Below are 16,717 nucleotides of genomic sequence, written 5' to 3'. Positions count from 1 at the left end.
TGTGTCATCATTCAGACCCCATTTCTCTGAACTTGCAGTCTTTAAAGGTCATCAAACATAAGTACAACATCTTAAATATTTCTGACATTAAAAGTAAATTTTAAATAATTATTAAAAATGTTTAAATATGTTATTTAATTTTATTTTACACAAGGCCCTTCTCCTCACCATTTGCTGCATGACAAATTGTAAAATTAATGCAGATACAGTTTAGTTAAATCGTTCACATATAGCTTGGCAAAACAAGAAAATAATATTGATAAAGTGATAAAAGATTTCGCATCACCTGAAATTTGGATATCATAATATTGATAACTGTTTCTGTCTTTACTGAAATAAGACTGGTTTAAGACTGTATTTCAGTAAAGCTGTAGCATTTTCTGAGCTTATTTGAGGTCATCATATTCAGATTAAAATTTATTTTTAAAGTCTTTTAAAGTTACAGATATTATCCACTGTTTGTATATTCCTTTTGCTTTCAATGGATGAAACAACCAAAACGACCAACCAAAACAGAAAAATGCATCACTTCCTGTCAGAAGGCTCTCAGAGCACATAGAGCAGGTGCCAGTCTTAATGTCTAACAGCACTTGGTCATGCAGATGAAAAATAAGTATGATACTTTAATTAGGAAACAGTAATTTGATTCGGGACAGATCAGAGCACAAAGACAGACAGAGACTGTTAAATACATCTCTTCCCCTGTTTCCCTCTGGGCAGATGGATGTAGAGAAACATGATAGAACAGTGGCTTCAAAGGGAAGGGGACGATAGGAATATGAAAGCAGGTCTGCACAGAAGAGTCCACATTCACGTGTCAGGGGCCTTTTGTGGTTCAGATGTCCACACTGAAGATGATTAACTGAATGTTCTAGTGAGGCTCATTTTCTGAAAAGTGGACAGACTTTAAATTTCAAGTTCAGAAAACTTTATTCTCTTTCTTCTTTCATTTGATCAGCCATCCGTCCATTCAGAACCCAAGTGAAGCTTTGAACTGGGCAAACTTAGTTGTCTTCACAGTGAGGAGAATTTGAGCCACACAAAACCCGACGAGTCTCCAAAGTTTAATAGAGAAAAAGTTCTGCGACATCCCTGGAAGCAGTGCCATTGTTGTGCCTGAGTAGACGCTGCTTCAATAGGACAGGAGCTGCTCTGCATTTCCTGTGTGTTTTTGTTTGTGTTTACACCTAAGGAAATCTAACAATATTTTGTTTATCATTGTTTTTCCCCTACACCCTTCTCTGCCATTCTCCTTTTCCCTGCTCTCTGTCTCTGTTTTCCTCAGGGGGACACATTTCAGCACATCCAGGACATTGTGGTATCTCTGCTGAGGATTATCAACCAGACAGTCATCACAATGGGTCGTGAGCACGCTCTGATTGTAAGTACATGCAACTTTGTAAGTACATGCGCCATATACAGTATGCTTGACTGTCCGTAAACAGATGGCTTAAGCTCTGCAGAATCTTCTCTCGTGTCTCACTGTCTGCTGGTTTACGGGGATTAGTTAGAAAAAAAAAGCCAGCTCTCCAATCGTGATATGCAATTTCATTCTGAAACACAAAGGATGTTGACAACCGTGGATTTTGTTTAAAATACACACTTTTATTGTACATACAAGAGGAGGATCAGGAAGAGAGGGGCGTTGTGGGAGCTCACACACTGTAATGGGACAGCTTATAAAAATGCAGGGACAGGGTATTTTGGATATAGATAGGTTAATTAGTAAGTGTAGTGTCATCCTAGATTCTAATTGGTGGCAACTTGTCAGCTAGAAGCAGCTGAAGTAGGCCCTTGTGAGATTAGTGGTCAGGCTCTAAACTGCTGTGAAGTAAGCACTGGTGTGTGTCTCTGTGTATGCAAAATAGTGTTGTGGGTATTTGTTTGCAACAGAAATAGACCCATGCAGGATTTATACAGATTTTTGAGTACTAATTTCTGACAACAGTCATGTCTGCCAATATATAGTTTGTTATAAAATACCATTTTTTACTGCTTATTGTGTTATAATTTTTCAAAGACGTTGTTTATTGATTGAAATTTAACTTTTAAATGGGATAGCAGACCTTGACTGTTGAAGTATACTGAGCTTTTGTACATTTTGATTAGATGCGTCAACCTGCAGGGTATGTCATTGATTTTTGTTGCTTTGTTGTAGCTTGATGAACCAGCTTGCAATGACAGCATTGCCTGAATGCCACAGAACAAGTGCTGTATATAGCTATGAAAATTACCTTCAATATATTTTATATTAACAAGATAATGTTTGTTATTGGGGAGTAAGGAAAAGATTGGATTTGTTTTGGTTTTTCTGTTTAATACAGTAGTTAACTTTCTGTCTGTGTTCACTGTGAAAGTGTAAACAGTCACAGTTGGTGGGTACTTAATTACATGAAAGCTGATGGCTGCGGGTTCTTCACTTTGTAGCATGTCAATGGAGCGTTGCTCTGCCCAATTTGTGCAAAGTTGAATTTGGAAAATCTCCAGACATCAGATGCCAGTTTCACTGTAATTCAAACAGATTTCATTGGTGCATTATTGACTCTGATTTTGCAAATATCGATACAGTGATACAGCATAAGTGCAGTCCAATCATTAACAGTGAACTGATAACTGGTCTACCCCTAGTTTGCACTGGTTCACATATGTACTGAATGTGCACTGTTTGTGTGTGTGTGAGTGGGAATACTTGCTTGTGTTTCTGTGAGCCTGCAAGTGTGTGTGCCTCTGTGCATATATTTGTATGCATGTGTCTGTGTGAAAATCCTTGAAACAAGATTGAGATTACAGCAAAACACTTCCATTTTGGATGGTAATAAAGGAGAGAATCAATCACTCTGTCAGTCAGTGCTGACAGAATTTTTAATTATCTGACGCGGCCTGTCAGTCTTTGATCAGCTGCCTATCACATTGTCTCTTAATGTATTCTTAATACAATCTCCACTGGGCCCTCTAAACCCTGATATCCATTCAGCGCTGCTGTCTCTTTGTTTCCAGAAAGCTCGTCAGCTTGTTTTCCACTCACATCTTCTTAATGCCTCAGTTCCTGCTACATTTGGATTTGAATCTGAATACACTGTATTCCAAATTGTTCCATTTCTCCTCCTTATTGCTGTAATTTAGCCAAAATTGTTGTGAAGATTCATTCCCAGCTGTAGGCGTGAATCCATCTTGGCAGAAATCCATTCATGCGTCTATCCATCTGTCTAGACAGCCAGTCAGCCAAGTTATAGTAACAGTGTGCCTGTCTGTCATCCAAACTGTCAACGCTCATTCACTTTGTTACAGAGTTGTTATGGGAAAACAATATCCTCTTCTTCTTAGCCGCTACAGTCTGGCTTCCTCAGTAAGAGAGAAGATCGGGACGACCTCTTCCTCAATCTCCCTCTCAGACACATCTAAGAGGAAAGTTCAACAGCTCCTTTGGCTCTCATTTTCCTTCTTTAGTGCATTTCCTCTTTTCCTGCCTGATCCCTGGTGTATTCTGTCAGAACTCAGACTGGATTGCTGTGGGAAAAAGTGCCATTTACAGGGATGGTGCTTAGAAAACTGTCCCCCATGATTTTAATGACACACTATACACTCACATGACCATGAGAGAGATGCTTTACTTTTTGGGTCCCCCAAAAAGATAATCCACACCTTCTTCCCAGAAAGGCTGTTTTTCCAAATGCTTAGAGCCACCAGAAGCACTTCTTACGGAGCTTCTTGACACGGGCCTTGGTACCCGGGCGGCTGGAGGAGGAAGGAGCTGGCGTGGGCTTGGTCAGAATGGGCGCAGGCACATCATACTCCCCCTCCAGGGCCTCCATAACTCCCTGGAAGCGTCCCTCCTGCTGTCGGAAATCATGCTCCACACTGTAGGGGAGAGCGAAAGAGAGAGCAGTTGATAGGGAAGGAGACAGGGATGAGGGGAGGGAGAGGCAGCGGGAGCACGATTTAGAGGTTGGGGTAGTGTCAAATCACGTCAAATTCATTTGTATAGCTCATTTTTCACAAAAAGAGATTAGATGTGGGGGTAGAGAGAGAGAAGAGGAGCAGAGGGATGCAAGGACAAACGGAGGTCTACTGAGCAGAAAGACAGAAAGAGAGGGACTGAGGGAATGGTGTGCGAAGTGCGAAGAGTTTTAGTGATATTAAAATGTAGTCACAAAATGCTGACAGAGGTTGTGCTTATGCTTAATGCAGTTTTACATGGAGCTGTAAAATTGTGTTGTGCTCCTAAGTCAGACATATGCACCTTCACCATGGATATACACACTCACACTTACTTTCACACAGGCCTCAACTCAGCACTCATTTCACATCCACAGTATTCACCTGTGCTCGGTAGATCACATGCTGGTGAGATGAGAGGAGTGGGAGGAGAAAGAAAAAAGAGCAGGAAAGAAAAGGGGAGAAGAGGAGAGGAAAGGTGAGGAGAAGAGAGAAGCATTTGCAAAAATGGAGGAGCTAAAGGAAGGAGCAGGGGAAGTTTTTTTGCTCTTCTGATGTGTTCAAAGCAGACCCTCTTGGCTTTCTTTTTCTATGCTTTTCTCATTCACCCTCCCCCCTCTCGTTTCCCAGGCGCTCTTTTTCTCACCATCTCTCTGAAGTGTCCACCGCTGCGGGTCATAGAGTAGTAGACTTTGAGCTTTTCTCTCCTTTGGTAAGCGTGTGTTTTTTTTTTTTTTTTTTTTGTGTGTGTGTGTGTGTTGAGCTCGATTATAGAGGTGGAGCTGAATAGGGCCTGGCATCTGGAGTTAATGAGCCACATGATGAGGCAAGAAGAGCAGAGACAACTACCCATCCTCCCATCCTCCTGTATCCCAATATCCTAACACACACACACACACACACACACTATACAAACACATATGTGCTCCCCTGACATCCAACGTGTTCATCTTCCACAATGAGCCCATGGCTGAGTGAGGGGAAAAGGCAATGTACAGGGACTTATGGAAGGAGAGAGGAAAGAAACTGAGTCTCTTCAGGGGGATGGAGTGATGGATAAATGAAAGAAAAGTGAGCTTTAATAAAACAGGGCAGAGAGGTCACTACAGAATAAAGGAGGGAAATAAAAGACAGAGGGAAGTAAAGGAGGAGAGGATGACTACCACCAGAGACGTGGAGAGAGGAGGGGAGAAAGGTCTCTGCTCCTTAAGAAAGAGCTCAAGGATGGAGGGAACGAGTGAATGGAGGAGGAAGTAAAAGCTCCGGTGGGCACAGAGAAAGGGATGCCATGAATAAATGATAAAGGAGATGTAATATGGTCACACACACACACACACACACACACACACACACACAAATTATAAAATAATAAACTGGTGCACCTGTCCTACATTCAGTCAGTGTACAGTCCGTGTTGTTTTATAATGACGACTTTTGTAAAAAGTCTTTTTACTGACACATTTCACTAGAATTCAACCTCCCCCTCTCTCACAATCCTCCGTAACTACCTCTCCACCCATATCTACCTCTCTCTCTCTCACTATTGTTCATGGGATTACGGCACAGTGGGAAGCCTGCTGCTCTTAATTCGTTCTGCAAGCTGTCATCTTTAGCATCTTTGCGAGTGCGTGTATGACTGTGTGTTCTTGTTGCTTCTATTGTTATGAAAGACTTATTAAACCTTCACTTTTTTTGGTTAAAGTGAGAGTTAAGGTTAACCCTGTAGTGGACAGGGGTAATGTTTAGATTTGCAAGTGTGGGTGTGTTATAGAGTTAACAAATGTGTTATTTCTTTTCTGAGCAAATACCTTAAAGTGTTAGTTGTTGGCTTTATGAGAAAAACAGAGTGGCTGTCAGAAGTTCCTTTCCCTCCTGTCTCTCATTGTACAGATTAATTAGAGCTGACAATGGCAAAACATCTTCAGGCAGCCAAAACCAAAGCCACTTTTTTTTCACCACAAATCATTGCGATGGATGTTTAAGTCCCACATGCAATTCATTCTCTGCTTGTGGGTTTCTTTCCTTACCTTACCCAGAATTCTCTCTGAAGGTTTGGTAAGGCTGTTACTGTCCAGTCAAACAAAGAGAGCCCTTGTACTTCTGACTTTTGTATGTGTTTTTCACGATGGACTGCTGAAAATGTGTTTTCCGCATGTATAATGTATGTAAAGAAACCTATACTAATATGTGAGAAGAAATATGATTAGGAAGCAGATGCTGCATATCTGTCCAAGTCATTAACGTCTTTCACATGGCATGAAATTTATTCATTTCTCTGTTTGTCAGTATGTATGGGTGTGTGCATGCGAGTAAAAGCTGATTTCCCTTTTTGTTGGATTAATTATCATGTGTATACATGATTATATTTGCATGTGTGCAAGAAAAACAAAGGGAAAGTGGAGCATGAAAGAAAATCTCTGAAACTGAGAAGAGAGAAAAAAACAAGGGATTATAATGATGTGAGAAGTACCAACGTACCCTTGAGAACAGGGTAGCCTTAGGCCCTTTAAAAAAAAATCCAAAAAACTAACGTGAAGCTCTCACATGTTAAGGACTTGAAAGAATATAGTGTCTTGATTACTGTTGTTAAATGTGTTGTGTTACTCTGTAATGATAGGTTTCTTTGCACTGCACGTTCACTCAGATTACAAAGTAGGTTGATTTGTAAAACAAGAAAATAATAGTACTTTATGTCGTGTAAGCATCAGTTTCCTCTTGCACAATTTCTTAGACTGCTAATCTATTGATTCAGACCATTCAATAGTTAGATTCACTTTTTCCTCCATCAGAATCATCTGAGGTTTCAGAGTCTGTGCGGAAATGCAGTTTTGCTTAAAACATTTTGTAAACGATTCTCTAAATTGTTTCCGATTAATTCTCTGTTGTTTAATTGATCGATCAACTAATTGTTTCAGCTCAAGCTAATTGTGAGACTAAATTCCACTGAACAGACTATGTGTGTGTCTGCATGTGACTGTGTAAAGTGAGGGAAAGTTTGTGTGTGTTCATTTACATTTGTGTATACCTGCGTATATACAAATAGCCTTGGATGTATAGGTGTGTGGGCGTGCTACCATGTGGCGGTCCTTTCCCCTTGGTGTTCATTACAACTTAGAACCTAAGGATCCTGCTGTGTTAATTAAGATCAAGGGGAGTAGAGAAGATCGGATGAGGGGGAAGGGCGTGTTGGAGTTGGATGGTAAATATCCGAGATGTAGTACAGTCGAAATGTAGAGATGAAACTGCAGAGGGATAGAAAGTAAAAATACAGGAGGGATGCAGATGTGGGACTGCTTGGCAGCGTGCGTCTTTGGGAATTAGGGAGAATTGGAATAAAGGCCCTGTAAAATGTGTTTTTATCCCTTGTGGCCTGAAAGGGAGATTTATATATAATTGTAAACAAGCAGTATTAGCTTCAAGCCCAGCTTTTTCGGGTTGGTACACCAAAAGTTTTGGACCAAAAGGAGGTTTTGTTCAAGCTTATTCCAGTTACAACAAGTAAATATTTCTTCTCTGTTCTGTTTCTGTGTTCTCCATGAAGCTACTGTGTATGTGGAAACACACATTTTCAGCTTGTGTAAGGGCAGAGAGAAAGAGTGGTCTTGAAGGTAGGGTGGGAGTGGGGCACATGTGATTATAGCTTTGGTAATTGACAGATAGAATGAGGCACGGATGTTCAGTGGAAACCAGTTGAAGTTAGAGATGACAGAGAGAGAGACTTAGCAGGCATAGGAGGAAAAGATGGAATGATTTACATAATGGAAAGATGAGAATAAGAGAAGAATGGGGTGGAGGTGAGGGGGGATTAAACTACAGTATGTGGTATCAGATTGTGGGGGTGCAGCTCTGTAAGTTGCAGAGGATCTAAGAATGCAATTACGTATTTAGGTCACACACACCAGGGACAACTGGAAGAGGAAAGACACATCATTTAGGTGCTGAATTAATTTGCTTGTTTGCAGAAAACATTCTTTTATGTGTAAATAACTTTCCTGGAGAGAGCATCCTTTCATAATGTGTAGAATACAGTATGTATTCATTCCCATATTGATGATCACTCTTCGTCTCGTATTTGTCATAGAATCGGGATATTTTGTATGTGTAGTTCAATTATGAGAGTGGGAGAAAAGGGCAGAGACAGCAGGATACCAGGAAGAGAGGGTAATGAAAAATAAAACAAAAAAAAAAAGGTAAGATGTGCTGAATAAGTGATAAAAACCTAGAAAAGCTGAGAAAAACAATAGAAAATGGAATATTTTAAGGCTACAAAAGGCGTTGGGTTTTCTAGGAGGCGTTTCAGGTCTGTTTATTACACTCTAGGCAAGAATGAGTTGTCATCGGTGGATTATGTAATGCAGTAAGCTCATTATCTTGATCAGGTTACCTGTAGATGATGCAGGCTGTCTTTTGGCAGGTGGGGCAGTTGTTAATGTCCTGACCAGTTCTGTATGAGCTGCGACTGTAGAAACAACAGATGTAAAACATTCACACACACTGGCGAAAGGAGTGTAATTGAACAGCTGTGCTTGTTGGCAAATAAGTGCACATACCGTTTATTTTAGTCTGCTCAAAGAAAAAAAAAAACAATCCCTCCCTGATATTTTTTAACATTATTTAAAGAACTAGTAGTGTTACTTTGCTTTAGTGTCAGCCACCCCAAACCAAAGTCTTTCTTAATTCAATATTATGCACTGATGTAGCAGAGGAACAAATGGTAGAAATACCAGTTGTGCACTAACAACAGGTCGAGTTCTTCTTGACTTTAAAGAGTTTCCCTTTTTTCACTGCTGATGTCACAACTGTTATTGCTCTTTCCACCTACACATACTCACTGCAGCAACATCAGGTGTGCTCTCTGGGGGTTGTCAAAGGGCACAACATAGCTTGTGATGTTTAGTGCTTGTGATGTACCCCAACAGGACTATCCAGGACATCATTTGAATAGTCCTAGTGGGTGAAAACCTGCCTGCTTAGCATTCCAGGCAGGTGAAAACAGTTACTAAGCATTGTCTGCAGCGACTGTCTTGGTAGGTCTAGTTGGGAGCCAGACATTACATGGCATAAATATTGTATGCAAATGGCTCAGTGAAAGTAATCTTTGGAAATAGTTTTGTTGAAAATTGATGTGCCGTATAAAAAAAAAAAATACGGTTACACATGCAAACTGTGTTATCAAGTTTAAACAAGACTACAGAACTATAGACAGAGCAGAAATGCTGGCAAATAAAATTGGATGAAAAAAACATCTGACAAGCTCATGCTGACTGCCATGTAATTAAAACACTTTATTTTGCCAGGATATTTTGGCTGCCCCTGTTCTGAACTGTGTAGATGAGAGAGTAGCTGATTTATGTTGATAAAATGGACATTTTAATTACATGGCGAGAGACCGTGTGACTGGCATCATTTTTTCTCCCCCACCAGTCTTTATCAAAGACAACAACAGCAAGAGAAGACAAGTATTTGCTTCAGGAGAGAAGAGAAACCGACGAGCTGAGCACAGCAACAACCCTTCAGCTCAGCCGAGACTTTTATCACAGCGGCCCACTTAGAGTACTTTCATTTCTGTCACAACGTCAGATATTTGCAGCCCCTCTTAGTGGCTGGTTCTCTTACTTTTCTCTCTGTCTCTCAATTACTCTCTCTTTCTGTCTCTCCCTATCTCTTCAGTCTGGTTTTTTTTAATTTTTTTTTTTTTTTACCCCTTTTACCCTATTTCTTACACACTTAGTATGAATGGATACATAATCTTATACAGTCACACACACACACAGGGCAGGACAACGTGTACACTGAGTTTAGGAGCCTTATTGTCCAGCTTAAACATTAATTGCATTCCTCAGAGGTAATCTGATGGGGGATTAGTCTAGAGCTAGAGACATCTGTTAACCCTGAACAGAAAGAAGAAGGAATGAAATGGATGGAGGGAGTAAAAAACATGCAGAGAGAGCTTAGATGGAGATGTACAAACATTGTTGTTTTGGAAGAGATAAGGTAAGAGGTTAAGGAATGGATTTTAGTGAACTGGGAGGAGAAAGGAAGTGATTGGCAAGTGCGCACGAAGGGGCTGAAATTTAGGGCGGGAAGAAGAAATATGGCATAAAGTATGGGAGAAGAACGACTGACAGCAAAGGTGAAATTGTGAAGATGGGGAGGATGAGGAGGTGAAGACTGGGGAGCGATAGAAGAAGGAGAAAACAGACAGCTGTCACATGACAGCAGGGGGAGAGCACTTAACGTGTTGTCTAAGCAGGGAGGAATCAAAACATGGTGGAAGACGAAGACGGGTGATTCACGGTATATATGTGAAGATGGTGTAAGGTGAGAAAAGGTATTAATTAAGAATGGGGGAAAGAGAGGTTCAAGGGCAGAGGTGGAGAAATGGACGAATAGCTTGAAGTGGGTAAAAGAGCCTCGGAGAAAGGGGAGGGTGTTGATTGAAATAGTACAGAACCACAGAAAGACAACTGGGATGTATGTAGACAAGAGGAACACAGGATATGCAGAATTTAAGAATAAAAGAATAAGCAGGAGGGAGAAAGAACTGATGAATTTGCTTTGGTGAGCAGTATGAAATCTCTTAGGGATACTGTGGCATTGGGACTACATATCCTATATATGGTATATAAGGTGAGAGGACAACGGAGATGTAAGGATCAGCAAACATTGAGTACAGGCTGGCAGGTATCACATATCCCTACAGGATTGGATCCCACACACACACACACACACACACACACATACAAAACACACTACAGCAATTCTGCAGGTCTGACATTTAAAACCTATTACACAGACTTGAAAGCCTGTCGGTATATATAGCTATAAAAACTCAAATATACTCTTCTCAATCTTGTGCACTCCCTTGACACCCTCTCTTCTCCCTCTCTTTATCACTCCAGCTCACTCTCTCAGTCTCTTGCTTAAGGACTTGCTCTTGCAGTGGATACCTCTTACCTCTCCTTTATCCCCCCCATCTCTCCCTCTTTTCACTCTCTATCTTGGAATTTAACCCTCACTCTCCACTCTCTCCTTTTTTCCTTTCTTTTTTCATATTCTTCCATCCCCCTATCTCCCCTTCTCTCTCCCAGGTTTTCCCTCATTAACTCCCTTCTCTCACCCTTCGCTGAGGGCCTTGCTCTTCTCCAGGTCTTGAATGACGTTGAGAAGCACCTTGATCTTCTCCTGATTGGACACTAGGTTCTCCTCCACACTCTGCAACTGCCTCTCCAGTCCATGCGGAGCGTTCCCTGCGTGTCCACCCATCAATCCTCCTGGAGCCCCGTTACATTGTGCTTTCATATGTGTTTTACAAGGCAGTGTGTGGTCATCAAATGATTTGCTTTTCTGTTTTGAGTAGTCCTTGAGTTTGATCCGAGCTGAGGATGTTTGTTTGGGAATATTTGTAGTCTCCTGGGTGTTTTTGGTTTGCGCTACAGGTGTGGCCGGTTTGGAACAAGTGGTTTTAGGAGAGTTTTTTGGGGGGAGAGGTGGGGTGTTGGCAGGTTTTGAGTCACTGTTAAGGGGAGAAGCTTGAGTTATAGAAGTGATACGGACTGTCGTGTGTTGGTGTGGGTGTTCATCAGCGTGCTGGATTTTACCCATATCATGCTTCTGTTTGTCAGTCGAATGTGGTTCCGTCGCCTCTGCTGATGGTGTGTGTGGTCGTTGTGTATGTGTGGTTGCTGTGGTCCTGTCTGTGTTGTTGTGTATGTGTGTGTCTGTTGTTTGTGTGGCTGAGTCCTTGTAATGAGTAAAGTCTGCAGAATGCGGCCGCGTCTGCTGCTTTGACTCTTTAGTTTTGTTCTGACTGTATGATGTGTGGTTGGAATGTGAGCTGTGTGTTTTTGGTATAGTGTGCGACAGCTGTGGTATTTGAGACGTTTTTACTGATGCTTGTGTGGAGGAGTTTGCTGTGTCTGTGTTTTTGGTGTACGTCTGAGAGTCCAGAGCTGAGTCTTTTCTTGACTGGCTGGGGGCCACAGATGGTTTCCTCGGCGGATTAGGTAAAGTCTGGCTGGCTGTTATTTGATTGACAGCCCTCCTGCGACATGCGCCTGTGCACGGTGTAATCTGTGATCGTCTCCTCCCACAAGTCCCACAGAGGCGAGGCGGGGAAGTCGTCATCACCCGACAGGGACGAGGTGGGGTGGCGTGCACAGCTGTACAAACGCTCCCCGTCTTTAATACTGAACGATGGCCCTCCCCACGCAGTGATTGCACCCTCCTCCTCTCACGGGCAGGTTCCTTACTTTCAGTGGCCTCAGTACAAACCCCTCCCAACACATCAGATGCTACTACACTGCCATTTGTGTACCGAGCTGTCCTTTTACCTCTTGTGTCCTTGGGGTTTGTCCGAATGCTTTTGATCTGGCAGTAAACTCCACTGCCTGACCCTTGTGACCCCATGTCGTCCTGTGTCAGGCTGTTGATCTCGTTCTGAGATGTCTCCTTGGACACTGGCAGACTGTTGCTGTCACTTTTGATAACTCCCCCTGTCTCCGCTGCCGTTATTTTGTCTGTTGCCATGGCGAGTGGGCGATGTGTGTCGGTTGGCTGGCTTCCGTGTCGTTTGATGGTGGGGAGAATCCGCAGTCCAGGAGATGTCTGCACCCCGACGCTGCACAGCGGGCCCCATCGCCCCCCTGCCAGGGGAACCCCCAGTGCAGGCACCGGATTGGTTGGGTCAGCCACCCTCCTGCCCATACTCCTCTGCAGGTTGGCTCAGCCCCCTGAGGAGCTGAACGGGATGGAGGCAAGTGATGACATCAGCCAATGTCAGCAGGATTATATCCAGTAGAAAGCAGGAATGTTTCCAGCTTTTGTTTACCCAAATGAATTTGTGTGTTTGCGTGGCAGTGTGAGGGAGTTAACGTGGACGGTGGTGACAGAAATTCAATATCCAATAAGGCTATAACCTCTCAATGCCCCTCCACTGATGAACTCCTTACTAGTCCGGCTACTTCCGATTGGACATCGCTGTCGAGGCCTTGCTCAGTCTCAGATGAGCTGCCTGTAAATGGCGAGCTGAATGAATTCTCTGGGCATTGCTGGTTTGCTCTGGAGAGAGAGAGTAAAAAGAGAAAGGCAATGAATGAGATCAATGGCAGGAGAAAGGAGGGAGACAGGGAATAAATGGTCAGACTGGCAAGAAGACGCAGACATTAGGCACGCAAAGCACCATATAAAAGCTTCGACCTCAACTGAATGCACACACGGGCCAGATCGATAGAACTCTATCAACCTCTTATTAGAGCAGCAGGTGGGCAGGAGTTAGACAGGCAAAACTCTAAATCTTATCAAGTTGTTTCTCTCGAAGGAACAGAAAAGACTAGAGACAGGGTAAGGGTAAAAGTGTACGTCTCTATAAAGTTGCACGCACTCGCCAGAGCTTTTGTCCATAAATCTTATTAATTTAGGGCTACAGATGTAATTGCAGTTTGTCATTACATGATGACACATCGTGACACATTTCAAACGATGTTATGTTTGCCTCCCACAGCAGTATGTAAAACGATGATGCATCATGTCCTGACATCTCTCATGGAAGCAGTTTGGAAAATCTGTTTAAAAAGTTCAGCAGAATGTTAAGCTGTGCATCACTGATCCTGCCCATCTTCCTGTTTTTTCAGCTAGACAGACAGACATGTTGCCATCTTTTACTTTAAAAAAATGTTTCTGAGGCAACAAACTTGATTTTAATGTAAAGCAAGGTTTTGTTAAAGCCTCATCTGCTTTTGTGTTGATATGCTTAGTCAAAATTTTTGCTGTGTTCGGGAGGGGAGCAAAATGAATGATGTGATCTTAATCCCTTCAGATGACTGAGAATTGACTCACAGTACTTTAGCGCTGCACTTTGACACTACGATTAGCTGATAAGACGGGGGGAAGATAATATTATATCCAATTTCTCCCTATGAGAAAATTGGCCCTCTGCAGCAGCTAATATTGGCAGGATACATCAAAGAAAAAGGCACAGATAAGAGAGTAAATGGTGGTTATTTAAACACGAATATGCAATTTATACAGTATTTAGGACTATGAAAAACTAGCTGGAGCAGCATTTGTCAGGTTAAAAGTTAGCTCTCGTTTAAGCTAATGAAATCATTTTATCATAGACTTGTAGCTCCTGGGGGTAATTGACAAAGCTGTGGTGCATAATTTTATGCATTTGTTGTGAGGCTTCAAAGCATCTCTGCACAAAATAAAAGCATCAGTCCATTTTAGTACATGTTTTAGATTCAGGTCAGCAAATATCTTTCTATCCACCGGTATTTAAATCACACCACTATGCACCTGTGATCCCTCACTACCACTCAGGCAGCTAGCATGCTGTTGATTTTTGAATATTGGCACTTTCCAACAGATGTCTGTTTAGGCAGATGACAAACGGTCTGGTCACAAAAGATAATTTGCACATGAAATTAGGCTAGTCCATGGCATCTGACTGAAGCCTTCTTTATGTTTTCATCATTATTTTTTTCCCCTTCTATCTTCATTGCAGTCATTGTGCGACGTTAAACTGGCTGCCATGCACACACACTCACACACACTCAGAAAAAGAAAAAGAGCTTATTTCATGCCAGCTGGTGCAACATCACAGCACAGATGCTTGCTGTATAAGGTCTAAGGCAGGGACAGCGCAGTGTTTTTCAAAATAAATTAAATATGGCCTTGTTCACCCATGAGTTTAAGACCCCATAAGATTACTAACAAAAAAGTTTTCATTAGGAAGCTTGTCTCCAAAGCAAAGGCAAACATCAGATTTAAGCTTCCCAGAAGTTTACGAAATGTGCCTGTCAGCAGTGTGGCCCTGTAGTAGTTAAAAATATGTTCTCATTCCTGGACAGGTACTAACTCAACCTGACTGTGATGAGCCTGACTGCTGCTTTAATAGATTATATGTATTCAGGATCAGGTTCACGCGCACATTCACTCATACCAATGCTCTGTGTGACCTATATCAACTCATTTTGAAGCTTGATGTCACACGCTGTTTTGACAGCATGAGCAGAATAAAAATGGACATTTTAGCCCTTTTATTCTCTCTTCCCTGATGGCGAGTGTAATTAATATCGTCAGCCTTTTTGAAATTTCAGTTTTCATTTAAGGTCATAAAATATTAAAACTGAATGAATACAGTTTATTATGCTGGTGGGCCTGCCCATGGGCCGCAGCACAGGGTTGGGAACAGTTTAAATTTAGATTGTTTTCAGTCTGCATCCCTCTGTTATGAAACTTTCTACATGTTAGCTAGACAACAGTCAGTGTCACACAGTACAGTGCAGTTAATACTCATGACAAAGTTCCTGGCACATATTATAGCTCTGGAGTATCACTGTCAGACAGTTGGGCTTTGAAATGTGAGGTCTTTATGTAAGGTACTATAGATCCAAGAATTTCTTCTTCAGTGACATTTTGCTGCTATTTATATAAATATCTTGACAGTGAGTTTGGCTCAAGGACTGCTGCATTGCCTAGGAGCTAGCAGGGGGTCACACATAATTGACAGCCCAGACTGTTTATGATCAGTTACCATGGTAACAGTGGTAACCATTGTCCTGGAGTCTACCACAGAGGCCTCGACCCAGGATGGTGGATTATTTATTTATTTTTTTGGGTGTGTGAGTCTGCAATCTTGTGTGTGTGTGTGTGAGAGAGAGAAATCTGTTTGCAAAACAGGCCACCCGGTGGATGAGAAACGGGCTGAGATGTGTTATTTGCAAAAAGAAATTGCGGATGATGATGATATTTTTCCTGAGAGAGAGAGTGAAAACGAGAACAAGAGAGTGAGCCTGCGTTTGTGTGTGTGACCGAGAGAGTAAGGACTGCAGATGTGCGTGCATATGTGCGAGTGTGTGTGTGTGTTTCAGGGTGTGTATGTTTTGTCTAGCAGTTTGCCTTGGGATTCAGACTAAGTCAATTGAAGGTAATTTCACTGCAGCTCATTTCCAAGCATTTGTCTATCCACGAGCAGCCACACCAGACGCCAGAGCACCTGCTGCAACAAACTTTCTCTCTTTCTCTCCCTCCCTCCTTGTTGTCACAACCTATTTATGTGTCTGTGAATGTGCGTGTTTGTGTGTGTGTGGCTACCATTTGAAGTCTCACTCTTCACCCCTGACCTGCAGGATGTCAGGCTGAAAGACATCAGATCCTCAAAAGTCAGTTTCCCTGACATGCCTGTCTTTCTAACCCCTCTTTTGCTTGCGCTCTAAATCTTATTGGATACCACTTTCCTCTCGACGCTGTTGTCTTTCATCATTACCTGTGTTTGTTGTCACACTTTTCCCACTCACCACCCCCTTTTCCATCTCTGTCACGCTGTCTTTGATTTGCTGAACGTTTCTCTCCCCCCTCCCTCTGCCTCTATATTTAATCTTAGTCTCTCGCCCACATCGCACCTCTGGCTGTGCAAAATGAACTGGGAGGGGAAGGGGAGGCAACGCTGTTGGCTGGGGGATGAAGAGGGAGGCGAAGAAAGAGGAGAACAAGGGAGAGGGCAGCGCAGGGAGGTGCAGAAAGGTGGTGGAGGGATAAGAGGGAGAGAACAGATGAAGGCAAAGGATCACAGGCAAGATAAAAGTGATGCGTGAGCATGTATGCGTGTCTGTGTGTCAGAGGAAGCAATGTAAAGGCCCATTTTCCTTAGCTGAAATCTACAAAGGTATCTGATAGGGTTTGTTAAAGAATACAGAGAGAAGACCGGAAGAGAATGATGCGTGAGGAGACAGACATTAGCAGAGAGGAAGAAAGAGCTCTGGGAAGCTGAACACACTGC

General features: G+C 42.4%; 2 protein-coding genes across 3 annotated transcripts in view; one reads left to right on the top strand and one right to left on the bottom strand.

Moving 5' to 3' along the window:
• The window catches only part of LOC121188089 (dedicator of cytokinesis protein 2-like), a 90,415-nt gene that overhangs the window by 41,768 nt on the left and 31,930 nt on the right, over nt 1–16,717 (top strand). For both annotated transcript variants that reach the window (XM_041047655.1, XM_041047654.1), the window contains exon 26: nt 1,286–1,381. In XM_041047655.1, coding sequence (XP_040903589.1) covers nt 1,286–1,381 — 96 coding nt within the window. The remainder of the gene's footprint in view (nt 1–1,285; nt 1,382–16,717) is intronic.
• LOC121188090 lies at nt 1,680–12,470 on the bottom strand. The gene is made up of 3 exons (XM_041047657.1): nt 11,057–12,470; nt 8,321–8,395; nt 1,680–3,858 (listed from the first exon to the last, which is right to left on the bottom strand). The coding sequence occupies exons 1-3, from the start codon at nt 12,463–12,465 to the stop codon at nt 3,675–3,677; spliced, it is 1,668 nt and encodes a 555-aa protein (XP_040903591.1). The 5' UTR covers nt 12,466–12,470; the 3' UTR covers nt 1,680–3,674.

The sequence above is a fragment of the Toxotes jaculatrix genome, chromosome 10 (assembly GCF_017976425.1).
Source record: "Toxotes jaculatrix isolate fToxJac2 chromosome 10, fToxJac2.pri, whole genome shotgun sequence".
Classification (NCBI taxonomy): domain Eukaryota; kingdom Metazoa; phylum Chordata; class Actinopteri; family Toxotidae; genus Toxotes; species Toxotes jaculatrix.
This window is presented reverse-complemented; position numbering and strand designations above follow the sequence as displayed.